A 23,013-nucleotide genomic window follows, 5' to 3' on the forward strand; every position below is an offset into this window, starting at 1 on the left:
CAGAACTATGGAAACCAGAGATGGCAGTGACCTACCAGTATCAAGTCATGCAGCCATATCTTTTGCCAGTGCAAAAATATTCCCCAAACGACACTAAGTGTTATTGTCTAGTCTAGTTTTAAAACTTTAAAGCTATGTAGATTCCATTGTTTCCCTTGGGAGCCCAGTTTGTTCCACTGCCAGGAAGCTTTCCTGATATTCAGCCTCAGTTTTTCCATGTTTAACTTCAGGCTATTAATATGAGAGTCTCATACTGAATAACTTTTTTTTTATTTTTAATGATATCAAAGTCTTTGTAGATGCTGTCAGTCTAGTCACAAGTGAACCAATCTATACTTAATTATTTTTAACTTTTAATTGACCCTTTCAAGCTCCTGACAAATACTTCGAATAGTTTCAGCTTTCTATAGCAGGAAATTGGCTATAGCAAAACTTAATTCCAGTTTTTCTTTTAGCAAAGTCATGAGATGTAATGCCCTATTTCATTTTTAAGTTGTAGTTAACTGTGAATTATAGGAGCTTTTCAGTGACATCCTAGCATGAACATTTGGTCCCATTAAGTCTATCTCAGCATTGCATACTTCTATCTTTCTTTGAAATAGATACGGAATATGTTCTCTTGTATTTTTCTTATGCTCCAATGATATGAGATTTTTTTCATAATGTTGCTTTCTGTGCACTTGCAATACCTTTAAAATCTTCTTTCTTCTCACATGGCTTGAAATCTGACAATTACAGTAATGTTTTGCCATTGTTAAATAATTACTAAAAAAAAAAAAAAGGAGCAAACATTTCTAGGTATTCCAGTGTTCAAATCTTTCTGGAAATCCAGTTATGTAAGTTCTACTCTACTCACTCGTTGTGCTGCTTCATCAACAAGTCAATTGAGATTGCTTCGTTCAGTCCTTATAAAACCCAAAAAGCTAAATGGTTCACGGTTTGATACTTCCCCAGTTAATCAGTATGCTATTCTCTTAAAGTATGTTCTGAACTATTGGACAGCTACAAATTCAAATGACTGGTTGATAGCTGCCTTCATCACAATTTATTTCCTTCTGTTCTAAGACTTTTCACAGCTTTCTGGTGGTTTGATTATTTTTTTTGTTTGCTGATTCTTTCAAGACAGACATACTGGGAAGACACACTGATACGTAAGAAATTATTTCCTGTGTAAATCTGTTCATGATGATTATTGCATTTAACAAAAAAGAAAATCTGAAGACCTCACCAGTAGCTCATCAGTGCCATTTAAAGGTAGTGGTGGACTTATGGAATGATTTGGATATGTATATTTGTATCCTGGCAAATTTATATTATTTAGCTAATTTAACACTTTACCTTTAAAAGATACATCTCAATGCCTAGAAGAAACTTTTTAAGTCTTCCCTTCGGAGCACACAGAAGAGTTAATTATCCCAATACTGGAGTAATTAAGGCAGCCTTGCCTTAGGATTCATCATCTCCATAGTTCTTGGGCCTACTGAGCTTACGTGAATGAACTAAGAATTTTGTGCAAATCTCAGTCCAAAGGCTTTGAGCAGTTCTTATTATATATGCACACATTTACCCCAATCCCCTGTCCTCACCTTTGCGCTGAGTTCTATTAACTTTTATTCCCTCCAGATTCTTTCCTTATATTCAAACTTCACCTCCATTCCTGAAGCACTCAGTCAAGTCTAATATTGACAGTTTCCAATTATCTGTTAAATCCTGTTTATACCTTCTGCTATAATCAAGATTGGTCCGGTCTCTTGTTCCCATTAATTACACTCCCTTTTCTTTGAATTTTTTTTCACTTATAGGAGTAGTCAATATGGATTCACCAAGGGGAAATCACATTTGAACAATCTGATAGCTTTCTGTGATATCACAGCTGGCTGGGTAGATGAGAGCAAGGCTTTCAACACTGTCTCCCATAACATTCTTGTAGGTAAGCTTAGGAAGTGTGGGATGAATGAGTGGACAGTGAAGTGGATTGAGAACTAGCTCACTGGCAGAGCTCACAGTGTTGTGATCAGTGGCACAGAGTCTAGCTGGAGCCCTGTAGCTACTGGTGTACCCTAGGAGTCAGTACTGACTTAAGATCTTAATTGATGACCTGCATAAATGGATAGAGTGCACTCTCAGCAAGTTTGCTGATGATACAAAGCTGGGAGGAGTGACTGACACACCAGAAGGCTGTGTTGCCATTTAACAAGACCTGGGCAGACTGGCAAGTCGGGTGGTGTGGAACCCTATGACGTTCAATAAGGGCAAGTGTAGAATCCTTCACCTGGAGAAGAACTGCATGCACCAGTACAGGTTAAGGGTTGACCTGCTGGAAAGAAGCTCTGCACAGAAGAATCTGGGTGTTCTGGTGAACAACAGGTTGGCCATGAGCCAGCAGCCTACCAGCAGTGGCACCTATTGACAGTCATCAATGTTTACTGAACACTTATGGAGACCAAACGGTGGATATGTGCACAGTGAGGTGGTGGGTGGTGCATTTCAGCAGTGGCAACAGTGGCAGTGGGTCACCTCCGCTGGTGCAGATTCTTATGAGCACAGCATGCAGGCTTTTGTTCACTGATGGTGAACGTGCATAGCTAATGGTGATGACTATGTTGAAAATTGTGTGGCTGGGAATTTGCTCTATCAAATAATGTTGTTCTCTTTGTACCATAGTTTCCTTGGAAATAAATAGGAGGCATTACTCTCAGAGCATCTTAAATAGAAAAGAAAGTTTTCTGGTAGGAATCCAGTTTGCATGATGATTAAATGTGTTTTATATCCTTCCACAAGAGCTAATTATTAAAAAAACAACAAAAACAAAAATCTCTTAAATGTAATACGCTGTACTCTATTATGTAAATAAAATCTTTTGAAGACTTGTATGTAGGTCACTCCAGAACTAATACCTCCTATTTATTTCCATGGAAACTACAACAGATACAAAGAGCATAATAACACTGTTTGACAGAGCAAATTCTCAACTACAAAGCGCTATTTTTCGACACAGTCACCACCATCATCCTATTCACATGAATGATCTGATTGAGACCCTCTTCCTTTTGTGGTGTGACTGTTGTGTATGGCTGTTCAGAACGTGACTTGTCTTTCATGTCGCTGTTGTCACTGCTGAAATGCACCACCCACAGTCTTGCTGTGCTAACGTCCACTATTTGGTCTCCACAACTGTTCAGCAGGCATCAGAGAATGTCAATGGGTGCTATTTATTCCACATAGAGGAATTCAATGACACACCTTTGCTTTGTATGCACTTTCATGTGAGATGCCATTTTCTCAGATTGCCCTTCTGCTGCCATCTGTTGCATGACAACAAAATGTAATGGAATATTGGTAGGAAGGTTCGACCTCTACTGCCATACCACCAGCAACCACCTTTGATGTTGTGGGCCAACACAATAAAATAGGAGGCATTACGTTCAGAGTAGCCCTTGTATATGTGATCCTTGGTTAAAATAAACAACGCCTCTACAGCTGTGTATGGTGCCAACAGGATTTCCCATGTTATAAATCATAAGTATGTTTAGAATTACCAGAGTAAGAAACAAAATTAGTAATGAACAAAAATGTCATAATCATGACATTGTATAAATAAATGATTAATGATTCTTTACAAAACATACCATTATCCTGAGGGACTCATTGCAAAGAACACTGGATAACACAAGTTTACATGAGTGCAAGATGAGACTGAAAAATTTCATAGAAAAGTAATATATTTCTAAATTTGTAGAAACCACCTCTGTGTCAGGGAGTCCTTGTTCCTCTTATGGCTGGAGGCTAGGAGAGTATCCAGTATCACTGTACACTGCTTATGCTCTCATTTTCTTCGCTGGACATCTGCTTTTCACTGTTTTCAAACTGATTACTGAGCTAGATGATCTTTCATTGTGACCCAGCATGGATGTGCTTTTGGTAAGAACAAAAATAAAAGCATACAATGTTAATTGTTGCCGAAAAGCTCCTTCACTAATAATGAAAAGATTTCACTAGACAGGCTTAAGAAGGGGGGAAAAAAAGGGAAGTGACAAATATTGCTTGAATTATGAAGATATGATTAAGTTTGGAAACTAGAACTAAAAAGATCCGAGGTAATTAACCTGCAGCATATTCAGGTAGGTCAGTAATTTATGATATTCTTTACTAGTTTTTCTGGTTTGAGCAAAATTCACACCTCTGCAGAAGTCAGTAAGAATTTCGGTGTGATTAAATGAGGTCTGTGTTTAATATGCCAAGAATAACTCATACTGAGCTATTGGTAGCTGAGACTACTTTGACTCCATTCAAGTAGATAAACAGCTGCTTCATATGTTCTTTTACAAGATCCCAAGCTTATTCTAGTTATTATAGCTTATTGTAATGGCTTTTCGTTCAGTAAATGTAGCTTTACAATGTGATAAATGAAAATTTAGCAACTAGTCTAATAGTTGTGAATAACAAGTATTTTTAAGGTCTTTACTGGACTGCAGAACATAGAGTTGTATGATAATGCATGTCAGAAGGAAGCTTTGGAGGTCTTCTCCTCCAAAACAAGGCCAAATTTGATCCGATTTTTGTATTGTCCAATTGACTGTAGAAGAGACAGCCCATAATTGGAATCTAAGGACAGAGATAATAATGTAATTCAGTGTTGTCCTTCTCAAAAAAATCTATCATTAGTTAAAGAATTCCAGCATTATCACTTTTTTGTGATGAATAATGTGCGTGTTTAAGGTATATGTTGCTGTGAAACATGCTTATTGAACGAAATACATCATGCTTACTGAAGTCTAGGATATGAACAACTGGGAGAAGTAAATTAGTTCTCTTTGTGGAATACTGTGTAGCATTGTGTTGAGAAATCCTCACTATTTCTTTTGTAGTAATAAAAAGATATTTTAAAACATAACAATTAAACAAATTCCATTGCACCATAAAGCATAAATCAAGGACATTTAAACATTGAGGTTTTTGAAATAAAGCTTACGAAACCTTGTTGTGAAAAAGACTGGGAGAATTTTAAATAGTTCATAATCTGCATGTAGTTCCCCTGATCAAATTCCGAATAATATATTCTAATACTGTATGGTTGCAACATAAGATTTGAATGTTCAGAAAGGGATTTAAAATCACAATTACCATTGATTTTTATTGAGTAGCTCTCAAAATTAAGGCCTTAATATGTCAAGCTGTTTTTTGGGGGGTGTAATTTTATTTGGAGACATAGTGAAATAAAATGTAGTAGCAAGTGAAAAAAATCTTCTGTAAAAATCTCACGATGTGCCACCAGGTTGCATATCTGTGCTGCAGTGGTGTGCTTTGTAGCCTGTGACCATGGATATGTCCCACAGTTCTCTGATTTACCTACCAGGGATCTAAAGAAAGTGACCAAGATATCAATTTTTTATCTCTGCTTGAAAACTAAAGAGGAAAGTGAATTGGAAAAAAGCTAATGATCTTCATCAAAAGCAGCTCTAAAAATTCATGCAATCAGAATAGATAAGCTCAGATTATATCTGTTCTGACACTCAAATCTGTGAAGGTTAAACATGTAAGCAGTCTGTTGACTTCAGAGGGCTGGTCAGGACTTCAGAGATGCTCACATGCTTAAATAGTCCGCTGATTCAAGGACAAATTCTGTCTTTTGTTTGCTGATAACTAGTTTGCTTTACACATCAGAAAAAAACAGTTATGAATTCAAGTTGTACATTTGGCAATCAAACATTTGAACTTCTCTATGAAGCAGTACAGACCTCTGACACAGTAGGCCATAAAATGTGTTTAACATCTGTGCATACTGAATGAGAGGAAATTAGGCCAGGGAGATCTGCTTGTATGTGTTTCAACTGTTCCTCCTAAGGCATGTGGTGACTTCTGAGTTTTGAGAAACTGCTAATTCCACTAGTAGCATTAATGGGCCTTTACCAGTGGGTGGAGTTTCCTCCATCTGCATGGCAGATGAGGACTTTGGACAAGCAGTCATCATAGGAGTTCTTAAATAATGTGAGAAATACCACATCTTAGGTGCAAAAACTTTTCAAGATTGTGTGAAATCTGATACATATTTCAATTTAATTCTGTGGAGTTTATGCATAGATGGGGAAAAGATTGTAAAATTGTAAAAAATGTGGAGACTTTTCAAAAGATGTGGCTAAATAATTAGTTTCTTCATCAGTACCCTTGACTGGAATTCCGATTGTTGGCATATAAACACTAAAATCAAAGTAAATATTTTAAAAAGTATGTTTTGAGGATGCTTTTGGTTAGTATTAAATAAGTACAAGTACTGTAAATATTGTACATGGGAAACACCACCCATTCATTTGCTGATGTAGAGCTGTTTGTCCTCTTAAACAGCAAACAGGACCTTTTGTCCCCAGAAGTTTTGTAATATCTCCTGGCCTCTACCCTGGTGGCTTTCATATCTACTTTATTTCTGCATAATGTCTTATATTATGAAAGTAAATGTTGGCATTGATACATGCCAGAACATCTAGAACGTAACCCAAAATATGGCAACATCCTTAAGTACTTGATGAACAAAAGGCAGTAACTGCTCTAGTATTACTATTTACTAAGCAGCAATAGAACTGGTGACGGGAATTCAATTGTTATGTAGCAGAAATTTAGAAAAGGAAATTAAACGAAAATAGGTTATCTATATTTAATGATGCTGAAATATTTACCTCATCCTGTGCAAAACTTTGAACAAAATAAGATGATTATTCTTATGTACCTTGGAGAAAAATGAAACATAAAGCATTATTGCATTTTTTAGTATACCAATTATAAAATGATTTATAGATGAAAAAAATCTTGTTATCCTTGCTTATTTTTCTAGTGAAAAAATCACTTTGATATCAAAGAGCAGAACTGAGTTACACAGCTAAACATCAGTTTGAAACAAAGATGGTCTCTAGCCTAGACCTGTATGTGAAAATATATTCAAATAACCACAGCTTTTATGAGTGTGATTTGAATTTAACAATATTGTGGAATTATCATTAGCTCCATTAATTTGTTAACAGCTGAAGTATCACCTCATAAGCTTTTTGAACATGAAGCAACTGAAAATCGATACTTTTTGTTGGACTGATTACGGCTTCTGGCACTCTAGGATCATCTGTCTTTAATTTAAAAATTAAGAAAGAAAATAAGGGTAATTTTCATGTGAAAGACTGACTTCATGAATTTATAACAGATAGGCTTACCTATTTTGTTTTTTAGTACTGTAAAAATAATAAATGCTTGTATATCAGAGTTTCTGATAGGATTATGGTACTTGATAGCCTTCAAATTACTTTGCATGGAGCAATCAATTTTTTTTCATCATTAATATTGTAATATCTTCAGCAAGTAATTTACTTACCTACAGATATTATGGATCCACTGTATTGCAACAGCTACAGTATGTTCTGATAAGTTTCCTTTAGCCTATGGATAGAAAATGGTCTGATCTGATGGCTAGATGTGCTCTTGGAAGGATGTTGGACATACTGAGGTCCCTTCCAGCCTGTAATTCTCAATCCTATACACTTTAAAGAGAGCTGAGAATCACCTGTAAAGACTCTGCAGTACACAAAAAGGTACAAAAAACCCTCCTCAACATACTCCTGAGTTAGCAGGAAATTAACTTTTTAATGTTCGTTGCAAAACATGCTTTTCAATATGGAGGAAGAGTGTGTAACTGATGTGATCTTGCAATTATATTAATGTCAGCAACTCTGTCCAGATCTCTAATAGTCAGAAATAAAACCAAGCAGAATTAGGCTTTATAACCACCATTCTGTTATGAAGCTTTATCTGAGTCTTGATGATGCTGTCACTTGGGTGCACCAGCTACAATGACAGCAAATTAGTGTCTTACTAGTTTAGTGCTAATGTCTTGTGGTAAAATAAGTAGGAAAAAAACCTTTTTCCGTAGAAGATCTGTCCTTCCGTTTCTGCTCAACCTTACAGTTTCTGAAAATTTCAGAATCATAAAAGTTTAAATCAGCCAACTGTCTTGTAGAGGACTGTGAGAACGAACAGCTACATTGAATAAAGATATACATTGAATAAAGAAAGAAAAGACAGTCCTCTGGGGCACAGGTAGTAAAAGTTGACCAGGTTTTGCACTATATTTCTATGTATTGCAGAGACTTATATCAGGGTAGTTAAAAGTTTGCAGGCTTATATAATCTTCCAACTCCATCTGAAAGGCTGTGGCTACTCTGGATGCAACCACTCATGCCCAAGAAAATTAAATAAGTTTGGCATAATCAACTCTTCTGAAACCATTTTTTTTTTTTTAAGCTGGAGTAGTAAGTCCGGAGAACAGAGATAACTTTTCTGATTATGGCAGAAAGGTGATTTAAAAACTGGAATGCGAGCACCAGTACCGGAATCTGTAGGAAGCATTTTGAGCTTTAGGTAAAAATTAGGTCTGGACAGGCAGGTAGTTTCCAGTAATCAATCACTGCAATGTCTTGCGGCTGGAGTTTTGAGCGGCATAGCATACAGGAGAAACATATGGCACACAGTGGCAAAGAATAAGCCTGTGAGCCAAGAGACTTGTGTGTTATTTCCCATGACCCGGGCACCTAGCTTCTCATGTTCCTCAGTACCCCTATTTGTAGAACAGAGACAAAAATTTGGTGTGTAACTCTCAACTTGTTTATAGAATGCCACAATATCCTTGGACAGAAAGTGCTATGAAAATTTAATCTATTCCACCAAATAAAACCTCACACTGTAAGTCTTTTCCACTTTATATCTTAACATTTTAGCACAGCCAAAATACAAATTATACAAACATACATTGTTGATAAACAGAAGTAGTAAGTTAATAAATCAGTTAAGTATTTTGTTACAATGGTAGAAATGTATGGATAGAAATCCATACAGTTATTTGCTAGTTTAGCTTCCAAACAAGATGCTTTGGGATTCAAACTCTTTTAATAGAATCTTTTTTTGAAAATTTCCAACCATAAAAAGGAAAATAGATTAGGAAAGCTTAGATTACCTACTGGCTGCAGCTATACAACATAGAAACTCTTAAACATGTATTTATTACAGAATGTGAAGAGCCACTCATTACTACATTTATATGGATTACTTTCTTCTGCTCAAGACTGAATATAGAATGCAAGTAAGTATGTGAAGATGACATTTGGAGATGTTAGCAAAACCTCTTTCTCTAAGCATGAATTAATCAAAATTGGTAGGATTCTGCAAAATTTTTAGTAAAACTTTTAATTGGGGTGGGTCTAACTTGAAGCAGCTATTCAGATTTTATTGACAACAGAGCAACCCTTTGCCAAGATCATTTTGGGTGACAGCAGAGCAGAATAATATGCAGACTATAAATGAGGATCAAGTGTTTCATTGCTGATTCTTTATGGCCTTCTACTTGATCATACTTCTCAAAGAACACGTGACAAACTGACTGTGGATTTCTTCTGAAAGTATTTCTTTCAAGACATCTAATGATTGATAGATTTCTATCTTTTTGAGAGATTTCTCCAAAATGTTTTTTTTTTTTTTCACATAACATATGTTTTCTGTGTGAACATATGGTGATGATGTATTTCTTTTTCTTTCTTTCTTAATTTTTTTTTTTTGGAAAGTCATCTTTTAAACCAGAAACTATATCTGCTTTTGGAAAATTAAAAAATCAGGTTTGACATTCTCCATAAAATTTTAGACTATTCTTCAAGTGCTAAGTAACTTAAAATCACTATATTTTTATCAAAACAAATGTGTTTGTTTATTCACTGCATTCCACTGTAACACAAATACTTTTGAAAGGTAAAGCCAAGCTGTAAACATGCTTATGTCTTTTTATTTGAAAATCATTGAGTCAGATTCAGTTTTTATGCACAAGCTGTCCTTGCTGGAAAGGTCAAAAGTTACAGGATTAGGTTTTACTTTGTACTTTTAAGTTCTGACTGAGACACAATTTTTAACTATTGTCATCTGGACGTAGTGTATCTCCTGACTTAAGACTAAGCAAGTTAGATAAATATTACCTGATGTGAATATGAGAAGGAAGAAAATTTCTCTTGCACAGGATGTCCTTGCTTGGTTACTACAAGGTATGGGCAGTAGTTTTTTTCCTCTTACTCTTACTGTCATTTTTTTTTGTATTTTACCTTCTTATGAAATTCTTCTGGGTGATCAATGTGCAGGGCATGTTTGTCCCTGACCTTGAAGGGGATTCCTCTGTTGGCACTCTGAGACTTCCAGGCATTTACAACTGACCTGTGCCCATGTGTGCTGAATTCAGCTGTTCTCTAGACAACCCAACAGACTTGATCACAGTAAATGAATAAATAAGCCTCTTATCAAAAAGAATATAAGAAGTGGCAGTGCACTTCACTATTTTTTACACTGCACTATTAATTAAACAGTGGCAGTTACTCCTGTGTCAGGCAATAGCTGGATGAGACTGTGATCTTTTCATGTTTTCTATAGAAAATAGTCAGGAAAGGTCAGGGAGCTGGGAACTTCCATACAGTTTTACCTGTTATACTTGTCTGCTGATGTACTTTTCTTTTTCTTTCTTCTTTTGCTTCGATTTCTTTTGGTACCCGATAATTATGACTAAATTTCAGTAATGCCAGTAGCAACAAAAGCATGAGCAAAACTATAACAAAATGAATACGCAAGACTCGTGGATAGGCTCTGGTACAGAAAAAGTGGAACCATTTGAACTTGTCCAGAGCTTTTTCAACAAAGAGAGACCTCTGAAGTATTTCATACAACTGAAGGTATGGTTTTACAGTTGACAAATGACTTTACAACCTCTAGAAATTAATTCAGACATTTCTATGGAGAATGTTCTTCAGGTGTCACTGAGGGGGTAAGCAGCCTTTATTTAATTACTTTATGTAATTGGTGCTAAGGCAGAATCACAAGTGAAGATTTCCCTCGTAAGCTTCAGTTCTGCTCTTCATTTCAGCTGACATTCTGTGAGATACAGATCGTATGGTGCGCAGAGAAAACATTGTTCCGTGTCGTTTCCTATGTTTACACAAAACACACAGCCTTGCTCAAAATCAGTTTGACTATAGGAATAAATAGCCAAATTTAGATAAAGCTATTTTCTTGGAATAACTTTGGAATCTCTTAAAATTAGAATTATAGGGCACTTGGGTTTCTGGGAAGGTTTTATTTTGGTCTCTAGTGACGTAATATGGTATGCTGTGCAATTCTGTAGCAAAATAGCTGGCACTATTTGAAAAGTACAGTTTAGTAGTATTTTCCATTGTTCACAAACAAGGCCTTCTGATTTAACAAATAGTACTTCTATCCTTTGGAAAACGGTAAATTCTACAATTATAGAATTGCTGCAGAGCTAAATCAAGTCTTCTCAGAAGGACAGACTAAGTTTACTTCTGTCTCAGCACTGGGACTCCAGTGTTAAGGTCTTTACTGTGCAGCTGCACCAAATGTTCTGCCTGAGGCTGGTGCTTTCCTGATATCTTTAAGTGGAAAAGCAGTGTGAGAGGGCCAGTGGCCTCTTACAAGAGCTGAGACAGGTGTCTGAGTGGTTGCCAGGCCAGTATTTTCCTTCATATGTTTTGATGGCTTCCTGAAAAGTAAAATGAATAGTCTGATTATAGCTGAATAGGTTGTTTATGAAGATAGAAGGATGTGTTTATTTATATTACGTTTATAAGTAATATGAAGTAATTCAAGACTTTGTACCAGAAAGCTTCTATACAGCAATAGTATTGCCATAGGCCAGAGCCAACATCAAAGAACTTCTAGCAGCTGGGAGTTCGCTGCAGCAGCATAAAATGGTTGCCTCCTGCATTGTGCAGTGTTGAGTGAATAGTGGGAAAAGTATGTAAGTGCCGTCTTCTTTAATGCGAATCTGAAGAAACAAATAATGTCTCAATTTGAACAAATAAAGACACTGAATTAATTATGTGCATGCATAGCACAGGAGTTGTATGCAGCCCAAATACATTCATTTTCTGTTTTGCAATGATGAATTGGCTTTGTATTGACAAATGTTCTCTTTAAAAAAAGAAAAAAATACTAAAAGTTTATGTGAAAGATTAGCAAGTGCAGTGACCATGAATGCATTCACACTTGTACGGGTGTATTCATAAACTTATGATTTCCAGAACCTCATAAAACTAAACAAATCACAAGTAGTATTTATCATCCTTTTAGGGATGATATGTGTACCATGATCATGGCAAATATGAGACTGTTGAGATATCTGTAAATTCTACAGACAGAAAGAGCCCAGGAAAGAGACATTTTATTGGTTTAATAAATTCCCCTTATTGGCCTATGGTACTGTGCATAAATTATCAAATATAATTTTGTATAGATGAAAGAATGAGGCCCATGAGAGCTAAGATATTTCATTCTTGTCAGCTAAACTCATTAAATTCCCTAAGTGAAGTCCTAGTGAGAGGAGGAATGCATAAGGTGCAGACTCAGTAAATCCAGCCGGGACATTCTGCTAAGTGTCCATTTTGTCCAGCATTCAATTCCTTGTTGTCAGCCACTGATTCCTCTTCTCCGACTGTTACTTTTACATAAATATATACATGCTACTCGCACATTTTTAAAATCTCTAAAAAAATTCTTGTTTTGTGAATTAAGGTTTATCTCACATACAATCATAAAGCCTAGAAAATGACTGAACGTGGTAAACTATGTATATATATTAAAATGAGGATAGAGTGGTAAGCTATTCTTCAAGAAGTTGTCATTTTCAAAAATGTACCTAAGATAAGCAATGCCTTTAAGCTCTTTTTTCTTTCTCATCCTTACACAAAACTATCTGAAAGGGATTTTGAGGAATTTGAAGGTCAAATGTGCAGCCCCCAGGTGAAGCCCAGGTGGGAGCCTGCATTGCAGTGTGAAGCAGTGTGTGAGCCCTCTTCCTTCGGGCAGATTTGGTCTCACAGAACCGACTGAGAAAAAAAAAATCTCAGTCAGTCTCTTCTCAGGGAAGATCAGTGTGTGTCCTCAGCTCAGGGGGATGGGGTTGGCGTGCAGAGAGATTAGTGCTGGGAGACAGAGGAGGGGAGGAGGAGGGCACTGCTTACACTGGAGCACTCGTGTGTTCCCCGGGTAACCGAGTAGGCAGACCTAGTAACTAATAAACTGGATTATGAGCCCAAGCTTGGACAATGGAGCACAGCTCATCTCAAAAGAGAAGAAAAATTTGCCAAACGTTTTATCAGATAGGTTGGGTTCACGTTTATGTTATGGCCAGTACATTAACTGCCCTAGAGTGGAGGCAGTTGTAATCAGTACTCCTTTAATACAGTGTTGGTGGTATAGAAAGATTTTGGTGTAACAATCTATATTACTTTCCTTTGTATGTCAGAAGGCAGTCCTGCTTGTCTGAGAAGTAAGTTAAAACCTGGACATGGTAACAAATAGGGCCTACAAGGTTAACCCAGGTTATAATCAGTTGCAAGAGGTGAAAAATCATGCAAAACAAAGGATAATTGTGTTTCTGACATCTCAGAACACTGCAGTATGTATGCGGTTTTTCTGTCTCCATCTCTCTGGCTTTCTCTTTTTTTCTGTTCTGCTCACAACACATGTACGAGATCAGCTTTTTATGTCATACTGCAGTAGCACCATCCCACACACTCTCTGTCTCTGAAGAAATGTAACCCCTCTCCCGTTTGTCTTGAAGTAGATTTCAGTAATTTCTGAACTGAATATCTTCTGTCTGAGGGAGCATCTCTCTGCTTAACCTGTAAAGAAATGACAGCCTAGGCGGGAATCAGTCGCTCAGACACAGACATCTAGTGCCATCTGAGGCACCCACAGGTGCCCAGGACACCACCCAGGGCTGGCAGATATGACACAGGACCTGCAGGACACCTGCGCTCTTCTGGAGCAGCAGCTGGGGACCAGGTGAGATACTCCAGGGCTTCTCAAATGGCACTAGATGCCTGCATTTGGTAATGGGTTTAAGCCTCCTGTTTCTGGGCATAATGTGTATTTAATGTATAAGATGACTGATCAGAAATTAGGATCCTGAGTTTTTTGTTTTGTTTTGCTCTGAGGCCAACTTGTGCAAGCCTTTAATTACATTGTCTCCCTCTCGATGCTAATGGAACTGCTTATCCACCTAATTTCTAACTGTTGTGGGTAAAATGTACGTGACAGAGTTCTCCAGCTCTCGAGTCTGGCTGTGCAGCAGCTGTTCTTGAAGGGAACTTTGATAAATGACGGAACATTCAAAATTTGTCTTGTTCACAATATCATAGGAGCAATGCCACACAACTTGCAGAGCTAATAACTAAAAATGAACATGTATATTTACACAGAAGGCTTTGCACTTTAGGGCTTGTAAAATCTTCTGTCAGTTCTGATGGTGTGAAACTTGTGAAGGAAACAAAAGCCTGGACTATATAGCAGCTCTTTCTGAGACCAGATTTATGTTTTGTGTGCCAGAATAACATTAGGCAAATCCTCTTCTTCCTGCTAAAGAAGCTAGCTAGTTTGTAGCTCCCAAGAATTTTCTTTTTCAGTGATAAACATTACTTTGAAAACTTTTCCATGCACCTGGGTACTGACCAAAGACAACAAATAACGGAACAGGAAACCATAATTCAATTCTTTGCTGTATAGAAGGCTTTGCAGATGACCTAAGCAGCTACATTATTTATATGCACTGGCTTTTTAGAGGTTGATATGTTTTTTTGGCTGATGGAAATGGAAAGATTGTCTCTTTTCATGTATTCTGTGTACATTTAGCTGGTTTTTAATCCTCCCCATAATTATTTGCCCATATTCCTTTTCGTTCTGTTTCAGAGAGCAACAGGCATATAGCATTCCCATCAAGATTCCTTTCAAATTTGTAAATGTTGCACACTGAAATGGCTGCACAGTTTTAAATGCTGTCTTAGAGCAAAATCAGTGCAGCAGGGACTTTCCTCTTATGAAACATTTTTTAATTTTTGCTTGAAATGGGTATTAGTAGCATTTGTGTTATGTTGTAGTTTTATTATGAATGCTTTTTTGTCTTTATCATATCTGATGTTGATTATATCTTTTATTAATACTTTCAGAATTTTGATTAAACTATATTCTTAATAACTGAATTTTAACATGATATCAGAACTGAAACTTGTGCCAAACCCCAAACCTAAGGACAGCATGACTTACTCCAAAGGTAGGCTCCTTTCCTTTGACATAGCTAGCAAAAGCTACAGGCAGCAGAGCTGCTTTTGGCACTGGTTGTTGGGTCCTGGGAGGAAGCCAGTTCTTCCAGCACATCAGGTATATGCAGTTCCTTGGAAATGTTTCCTTTACAGTGATATGTGGAAATACATCTCTAAGAAAAGAGATACAAAGAAAAATATACATTTATTGTGGCTGCAGTTTTCCTTCATTTTTTTTGCTTGAACAGGTCCTGGACATTTTCATCTCCATGACCTCTCTCTCCTGTTGACATTAATGGACAGCTATATGTATTGATAAGCAGGTGAAAGTTCGGTGAATCTTTTGGCGTTACACCAGTTATGATTCTTCAAGCAGTTTAGCAGTGTTTCTTTTTGGCATTTGTAGATATTTTCAGTTGATGTGTGTCTCTCTAGAGACAAAGAACTGAAGCTAAAATTTCCTGTCATTCTGTCAAAAGTAACTGCACCGAACAAGAACAAAAACCTACATTGTGCCTTTAGGAAATTTAAAATTTTTCTGCACAGTAGATAGGACATGCTTCAGTTTTCCAGAATCGTTATCTTTTTAAATCCATCCCATATGCCTGTCATGAAAATTTGACTTCTAAACATACATTGGTAGTATTGCAGTTCTGGCAAAAAGTTTAGTATGTGGAAATCCAAATCGGCTGGGGTGAGCAAAACCTTACATCAGATACTTTTGCACAAGATGCATTTCCTGCTCATCTGGAGAGTGACAGTTACAAGTCCAGTCTGCCTGGCTCCACTGATTCAGTCTTGATTCCATTGACAGAAGTGGATGTTTTTACTTTGTTCTACTGGAAACTAGCTTAGGCAATGTAGTCACAATGTATGTATTTGTGTGTGAATAGCTCACATGGAGTGGTCTCAGTCTAAAATGAAGAATTTGGCACATTTTGCTGGAGCTGACAACACTTCCACAGCCATTTACAATCATGCTGTTAATAATTTATTATTGGTTATAAGAGAAAATTTAATTTAGTTAAAATGAACATGGATGGGAACTTAATAGGTTCATTTATTTCCCTTGTGAATTTTTAGCCTCTACTTTGCCACCTGCTCCTCTCTGAAAAAATGCAGTCAATTTCCTTCTGTGTGCACATGAAAAAAGTACAGAATTGTAAATTAAGATGCTCATTTTCATAGCTGGAAATCGTGATTCCTTCTCCATCCTGGTGTCCTAGTCTGAGTGTTCATGAGCAAAATGGAACCTAAAATCATGAAGACTGGGAACTAGGACCAGACTGTTTGTTGTTGGACTGCTGAGAGTTCCCCTGATAAAACAGACATTCTGGAATTGGCCAGTAAATACTTACGTCAGCTAAGCAAAGGTCTAATGTGCGTACTGATTTAGAGGAGCAGAACAATCCTTATCAGATGGCCTAGAGGCTGGTGCATGAGAGAATGAACTGCTGAGGACATAAAGCTGTTCTGTCCCGTACCAGTGTGAACATACAGAAAAATGCAAAGTGACTGCAAAATGCTTCCACCATTCTGCATTTTACTGATAAGAATTTTTTGACAAAATACAGGCTTGCTTTTCAAATGAAAATGCTAATTATTCTAAACCAAAAACTTTTCTGATACTGTATCATTTTCAGTGACATTTTGCTTGAGAAAAAAATCCATACTTATGGCCTACTTGATAAACAACAAAAAAAAGTAAGTTTGTCAGAAATAAGTAGTTTACTTTGTGAAACTTATGAAAGGTCTGAGGAAGTTCTTGTGCTTTCGTTTACTATGTTAAGTGCTATGAATTCCTATGACATTAAATATGAAAGTTAAATATTGAGATTATGTCAAATCTGAATTTAGAATAGAACAGACTACCTTAGGAGAACCACTATCATGTATTGGCTTGCTGTGATTGCCACAAAATAAGACATTCTCATTTTAATTTTCAGAATGATTGCTAAATCTAGCAGCTACATAAAAACAGTCAGTTTCTGTAGGAGGACACTGATAAATGATCTGGTAGATCACACAGTTACACTGCCTGATCCAACAGCAGAGAAACTGCAGGGATGTATTTTCATTAGTAGAGGAAAGGCATGAAAATGAATCCATCTTACAATGATGTTTATCTTTTTAATAATTATGAGCAGATAGTTAAATGCAATGACAGGTCCACTAAACAGAGTTTCTGTAGACATTGTGAATGGGGTTTTCATTATATATTTATCTTAGTTTCTTTATAAAATCTCTAAAAGGTCAGAAAAACCTCTTAGCTGAATTTTATGGGGCTCCTATAATCCTATTTGTAAAAGAAAAGTTTCCATGTTCATTCACTGATGTAGGTCTGCAAAATACTGTTTCAAGATTTTTCTGGTTAAAAGATTTATGAGACAATATGTTTTGGAAAAGTGCCACAGTTTTACAAATGTGGAATTGGGAAGTGCTGACAAGACTCAGAAAGGCAGCTCAAAACCTGCATTATTCATCGCAAGAAAACACTGGAGCAATTCTGCAGAAAAAAATAATTATAATTTCCAAAGCAGACCTAGGCCTTAGATGTATTAAATTTACAGTGTTATAAGGGATGCTATAGAAAAGCTTTGCGATGCTTAAGGTAGTATTTATTGCAGCACCATCAAAGAGAGGACATTTTGGATTGTTTAAAAGACACCAAAATTTCATTGTTTAAGACATAATTTCTAAGTCCACTGCTAGTAGGAATCCAGTGGAGTTAAATGGAGTGTGCATAAAAGTTTTTCAAAATCAAGTAATTATTTTGTTTTCCTGTTGGGATATTTCAAACCAGTTAAAAATCATTGTGCCATATGCACAATTTATAATTTGCAGTTCTAAAGAGGCTTTATCAAAAACCATCCTGAGCAAGTTGGTTCCTGGTATGCAGCAAGAGCAGCATAGAGTAAATGAATGATTGTTCTCAGTGAGTTCCAATAATCTGGGTATGTTGATGTGGATACAGTACAAGACAGTATGGTACTTGTGTTTTCTGGGAAATACTAGCATGGTGAATCCTTCTGCCGTATGTGGAAGAGGTACTGAGTCCCACCTGCTGACTTCACTCAGCTGGCTGCTGCTTTGGCTCTGCAGGGCACCAGCAAAGCTCTGCTCCTGCTGGGGCTTTCCAAAGGATTCCTTCTCAAATTCTTTGTGAGCTAGGGCTGGAAAGAAAAGAAGATATTCTGCAGGATTTACTGTTTCAATTCAATATAATGTATAATGCATTCATGGGACTGAAATGTTTCTGGAGAGTGCTGCAAATGAATGGAGTGGAAAGACTAATGGAAAAGCAGGGGAAAATATACAGGCTTTATTGCTGTAATCTTTGTGTTCATTTTCATGCATTTTGGGGCTAAATTGATCAGAGTACTGATGTTTCAAATGAATCTGAATTGCTTTACTTAGCAGCTGTCATGGGCTTCTGAAAGAAAAAGGTCTATGAGTGCATAGTGCAACTAGACTTGTGAGGTTAATGTGTGATGAAAAAGAACTGCAGCCTGCATTTTCATCTTAAAAATGACAGGATGGCCTGGTTGAAACCACGGATGGTAATCCACAGGGGTAGCACTCACAAATCCTCCTCAGAGAAAAATTATTCCCATGGTTATGTTACATATTGTCAGATTTTGGGGCTTACTTTGATTGATATTCAGATATGTATCTGCATGTAGAAATAGTCTTCCTCTGAGAGGAATTAATTAATTCCTCCTACTGCAAAAATAATTGAGATCCATGTCAGACACCTAGATAGCATTAAAGCGGTCATAAAAGTTTAGTAAATTTTTACGTCATTTCTGTAATTGTGTTTGTGGTTGAGGTGCCAATATCTTTCTTTTTTTTTAATATGTCAGAATCTAGCAAAGTAGCTGTGGCTGAGTAAGATCCTCCAGTTCTATTACCAGAAAACAGTTGTATCTTCTTCTGATCAATCATTTTCTGGAGTTGCTGTTATTTAGTGAGACAAGTTTTGAAAAGGTTGATTTCTTTGTACTATAGGAATATCTTATTCCATTGTTTTGTGTTTGTTCATTTAATGTTGCTCCTGTCTGAACTTTGGTATTCCACAGTAGAGTCTGAGATTAACTATTCTGGATTAAAATTTGAACTAAATGCAGCTGGCATGGCCTCAAAATAGTAATCATAGTAAATGAAAAGCTTAAACAAGTGCTTATGTACTAGTACATTTTGAAAACTAGAATAGAAAGCTGATATTTTATGGAAAATATACTTTAAATTACTTCAAGGATTAACTTCATGTTCAATCCGACTCACAGTAATACAAGTGCTTTTCTTTAATACCCGATCCAGGATCTACAGGCGGAAAATTATTATATTGATTTTTTTTCAGTTCTTCTTCTTGTAAAATACATTAATGTGTATCCAACTGCAGAATACTGGCAGTATTTTAAGATATATGCTGATCTATGCAAAGTTAGAAGCATATTTGTCAGACAGCAAATTTAAAATATAATAAATACTGAAGATTAATAGGACAATAGTCCTCTAGTCTCCCAAAAGTTTTTATCATGGACCACTTTTTTTAGCTGTTAGCTGTTCCGGTACTCTCACTTTAATTCATGCTATTGAGGTTTGGGCAAGTTTCTTCATAAAGTAGCACAAGTCTTTATGTATTTTTAGTTACTATATTGAATGTCACTGTCTGTACTCTGGCTTGTTCACATTTCATTCATATTCCTTGGCTGTCTATGACAAAGAAGTGTTTTAAACTGACTTTTCCACATACTCTCAATTAATCAATCAGGTAGTTCAGCACAGATTTCCAAAAATGAAGCAAATGCATCTTGTAACAAGTCCTCTGTTTTGATGTTTAAGAGCTAGGTTTGGGTCTCTTTATTACGTGATTTTATCCCCCAGCCTTAAGGAGAGTGCAGTTCTCACTACAGATTTAAGATCTGAAGCATATGTATAGATATCCACCTTCCAGTTGGGTGTTTTGAGATCTTTTTGCTTTTCCATAATTTTTTGAGATATACCATGGAAGCAAATGTGGTATTTTTTAATCTCTCTCTCTCTCTCTCTCTGTCTCTCTTTCTTTTGGTGAGTATTACTGCAGAAAATGGAAACCTCTGGCCAATGTTAACACAGAAACTGCTCATACGTCCTTCCAAATTGCATCCTTGAATCCTTGGGTCAGCTTACAAATGACTTTAAGTCACAATCTTAATGTTTCTTAAAATAAAATTTCTAGTCCAAAATAAATATTAAGTATAGCATTATGAAAACCTCAAAGCCACAGAAAAATTGGACTTACAAGGCACACTTATGAGTATGGTCAATCAAGTGTTACTGAACACTGCATAGCAGATAGCCAACCAGCGTACTGACCATCGTATTCAAACCATATAGGCACATATGCAGTCTTCAGCGGTTACTGTCCTTTGCTGACCTAAGAAAGAACGGTTGCCTCCCCAAACGGTGATATCCATCTGATTTTCAGATTATCTTTCTGCAGTGAATTTACACTTTAACATGATTATTCTCAGCCTGTACAATTAGCAATAAAATGTTACGTAGACTTTTCATCACAATGATCACAGTCAAACAGGCTGTAAACACTAGTCTAATTAAAGTTTTGCTCTTCTTTTCACAGTTTTCTTAATCAATGCACATACACAGAACCACATTCAGCAAAAATGAATCGCTCTTTAGTATTGTGCTTTGTTTCCTTTTGACTATCATCCATTCAAGAATGCCCTGTGTTGCATAGAATCACATCACTGAAAGGCCACAATGAGATTTGCCCCAGAGATTTGCTCTTCTCCAGACTGAACGCGCCCAACTCCTTCAGCATTATGTAGATATCTGCAGGAGAAAGTAATGTAGTGATAGCAGACTACTGAACAAGGCACTTTGTCATTTCCATCAATTTACAAAATGTAACTTCTCCATACTTTGCTGTAGTATTTCTACTACAGTACTTCTGGTTGTTATTCAGGTGAGCACTCTCTTGTGATCAAGGCCTGGGATTGGTTAAAACAGTATAACAGCTGACTTGCTTTTCTTGGGCAGAACAGTGGTTTACTTCTTTGAGTGGTCTTATTTTAGATTAAAGTGAATAATTTAAAAAATGAGGATTCCAATATAAATATAGGAGAATCTGAAATACAATGGAAAACAACAATGTAGTGTTTAGGAATGTCAGACAAATCACAGTATGTAGCAATATTTTCTAAATCTTTCTAGCAAAATGTTTTACTGACTATTTTGATTTCAAGTCATGTTTGCTTTTTCTTATACACATGGGCTTTTTCTAAATAATTTGTAAGTATGTAGACGAACACTGTCTTATAACATAGACTCAAGAATTTCACTGGTTTTCAACTTCAAAAGTTAACTGTAACCAGATTCTTGAAGGAATGTCATGGCTTTGCATAGAGGCTGAAAGATTCGTTCAGCAGGACTACGAAAAATGAAGCATTTTTTAGCAGTTCTCATGTCCATAGGGGAGCTGAAGCCTTCAGATTATGTTTCACTTCCGGTTTTAATCAGTTTTACCTTCCTGGATCTACAAAGCCTGAGCACTGTATATGGAGGGCGTCAGGCACTTCCCAGGCTGAGAAAAAGTGGCTGCTCTATACAAGGCATTCACTACAAACTATTTTCTATTTGGTTTGACATGATTCTTGTCACAACTGTTTGCTGAACTAAAGACCATATGCATATAGCCCATATGCTGGACAATGGCTTGAAAGTGATATTGTTCAAGAATAACTTTTTGGGAAATATTCTTCATGACAAATTCCAGGGACTTGTTTCTGTTTAGTCCTACTCATTCTGAAGTATTCAAGTTGAAGCTATTCAAGAATAGATAGTAAATTTCAGTTTCACACCTGACCTTAATTCAAATTTATTTTCTCAAGTAGGCAAAACCTAGATGAAGCTCATGTGCATAAGAATGGTCATTTTACATTTCATCCCCCTCAAAGAATAAAAAGGAAACTTTGTCTGCTTGATATTTTTCTCTTTTAAACATTTATACAGTTCTCAAGTGTGTTTAAGCTTTTCTAATGTTCTACTTCTCATTACCAAGATCTACTTTGAAGTACTTTGATTTGGCAACTCTTCAACAGAACATCTATTTTTAACAATTCCATATTACAGAAGTCAGTTTTACACATTACAGAGAGTGCTGGATTCTAGCATCTCCTACATTTTTTCTTTTCTTCATTTTAATTGCAGTATTGCAATTTTAAATAAAACCCTTATTCATACTTTTTACATTGTTATATACATCACGTGTACTCTATCCTTTCTTCAGAACTACTGAGATGGTAATGATTTTACAGCGAGATTGTACTGTAATTACAATAGCTGTTTTGCTAAAGCATTTATGTCTTGCTCTGTCTTTTGAATGAAAAAGAATCTTTTATGGGAAATAGATGTGTTGAAGCTGTTAATTATTCAGTAAAAGTACATTTGTATTAAGGTGCTGGTATTTTTTCTACAACATTTTAGACAGATTAGAGTGACTCTTATGTGATTTTATACTTTATTCACTACTCTGTTATAGAATCATAGAATCATAGAATTGCTCACGTTGGAAAGGACCTTCAAGATCATCAAGTCCAACCACAACCTAACCAAACTACCCTAACTCTAACAACCCACCGCTGAATCATGTCCCCGAGCACCACATCCAAACGGTTTTTAAACACATTCAGGGATGGTGACTCAACCACCTCTCTGGGGAGCCTGTTCCAGTGCTTAACAACCCTTTCTGTAAAGAAGTTTTTCCTGGTATCCAACCTAAACCTCCCCTGGTGCAACTTGAGGCCATTTCCCCTTGTCCTGTCACCTGTCACCAGTAAGAAGAGACCAGCCCCACTCTCACTGCAATCACCTTTCAGGTATTTGAAGAGAA

General features: G+C 36.5%; 1 protein-coding gene across 7 annotated transcripts in view; it reads left to right on the forward strand.

Moving 5' to 3' along the window:
- The window catches only part of PDE1A (phosphodiesterase 1A), a 218,950-nt gene that overhangs the window by 125,609 nt on the left and 70,328 nt on the right, over positions 1-23,013 (forward strand). For 3 of the 7 annotated variants that reach the window (XM_021398641.1, XM_021398635.1, XM_021398634.1), the window contains exon 2: positions 9,043-9,115. The exons of the other annotated variants lie outside the window; for them this stretch is intronic. In XM_021398641.1, coding sequence (XP_021254316.1) covers positions 9,043-9,115 — 73 coding nt within the window. The remainder of the gene's footprint in view (positions 1-9,042; positions 9,116-23,013) is intronic. 7 annotated transcript variants of the gene reach the window in all.

The sequence above is a fragment of the Numida meleagris genome, chromosome 5, assembly GCF_002078875.1.
Source record: "Numida meleagris isolate 19003 breed g44 Domestic line chromosome 5, NumMel1.0, whole genome shotgun sequence".
Taxonomy (NCBI): domain Eukaryota; kingdom Metazoa; phylum Chordata; class Aves; order Galliformes; family Numididae; genus Numida; species Numida meleagris.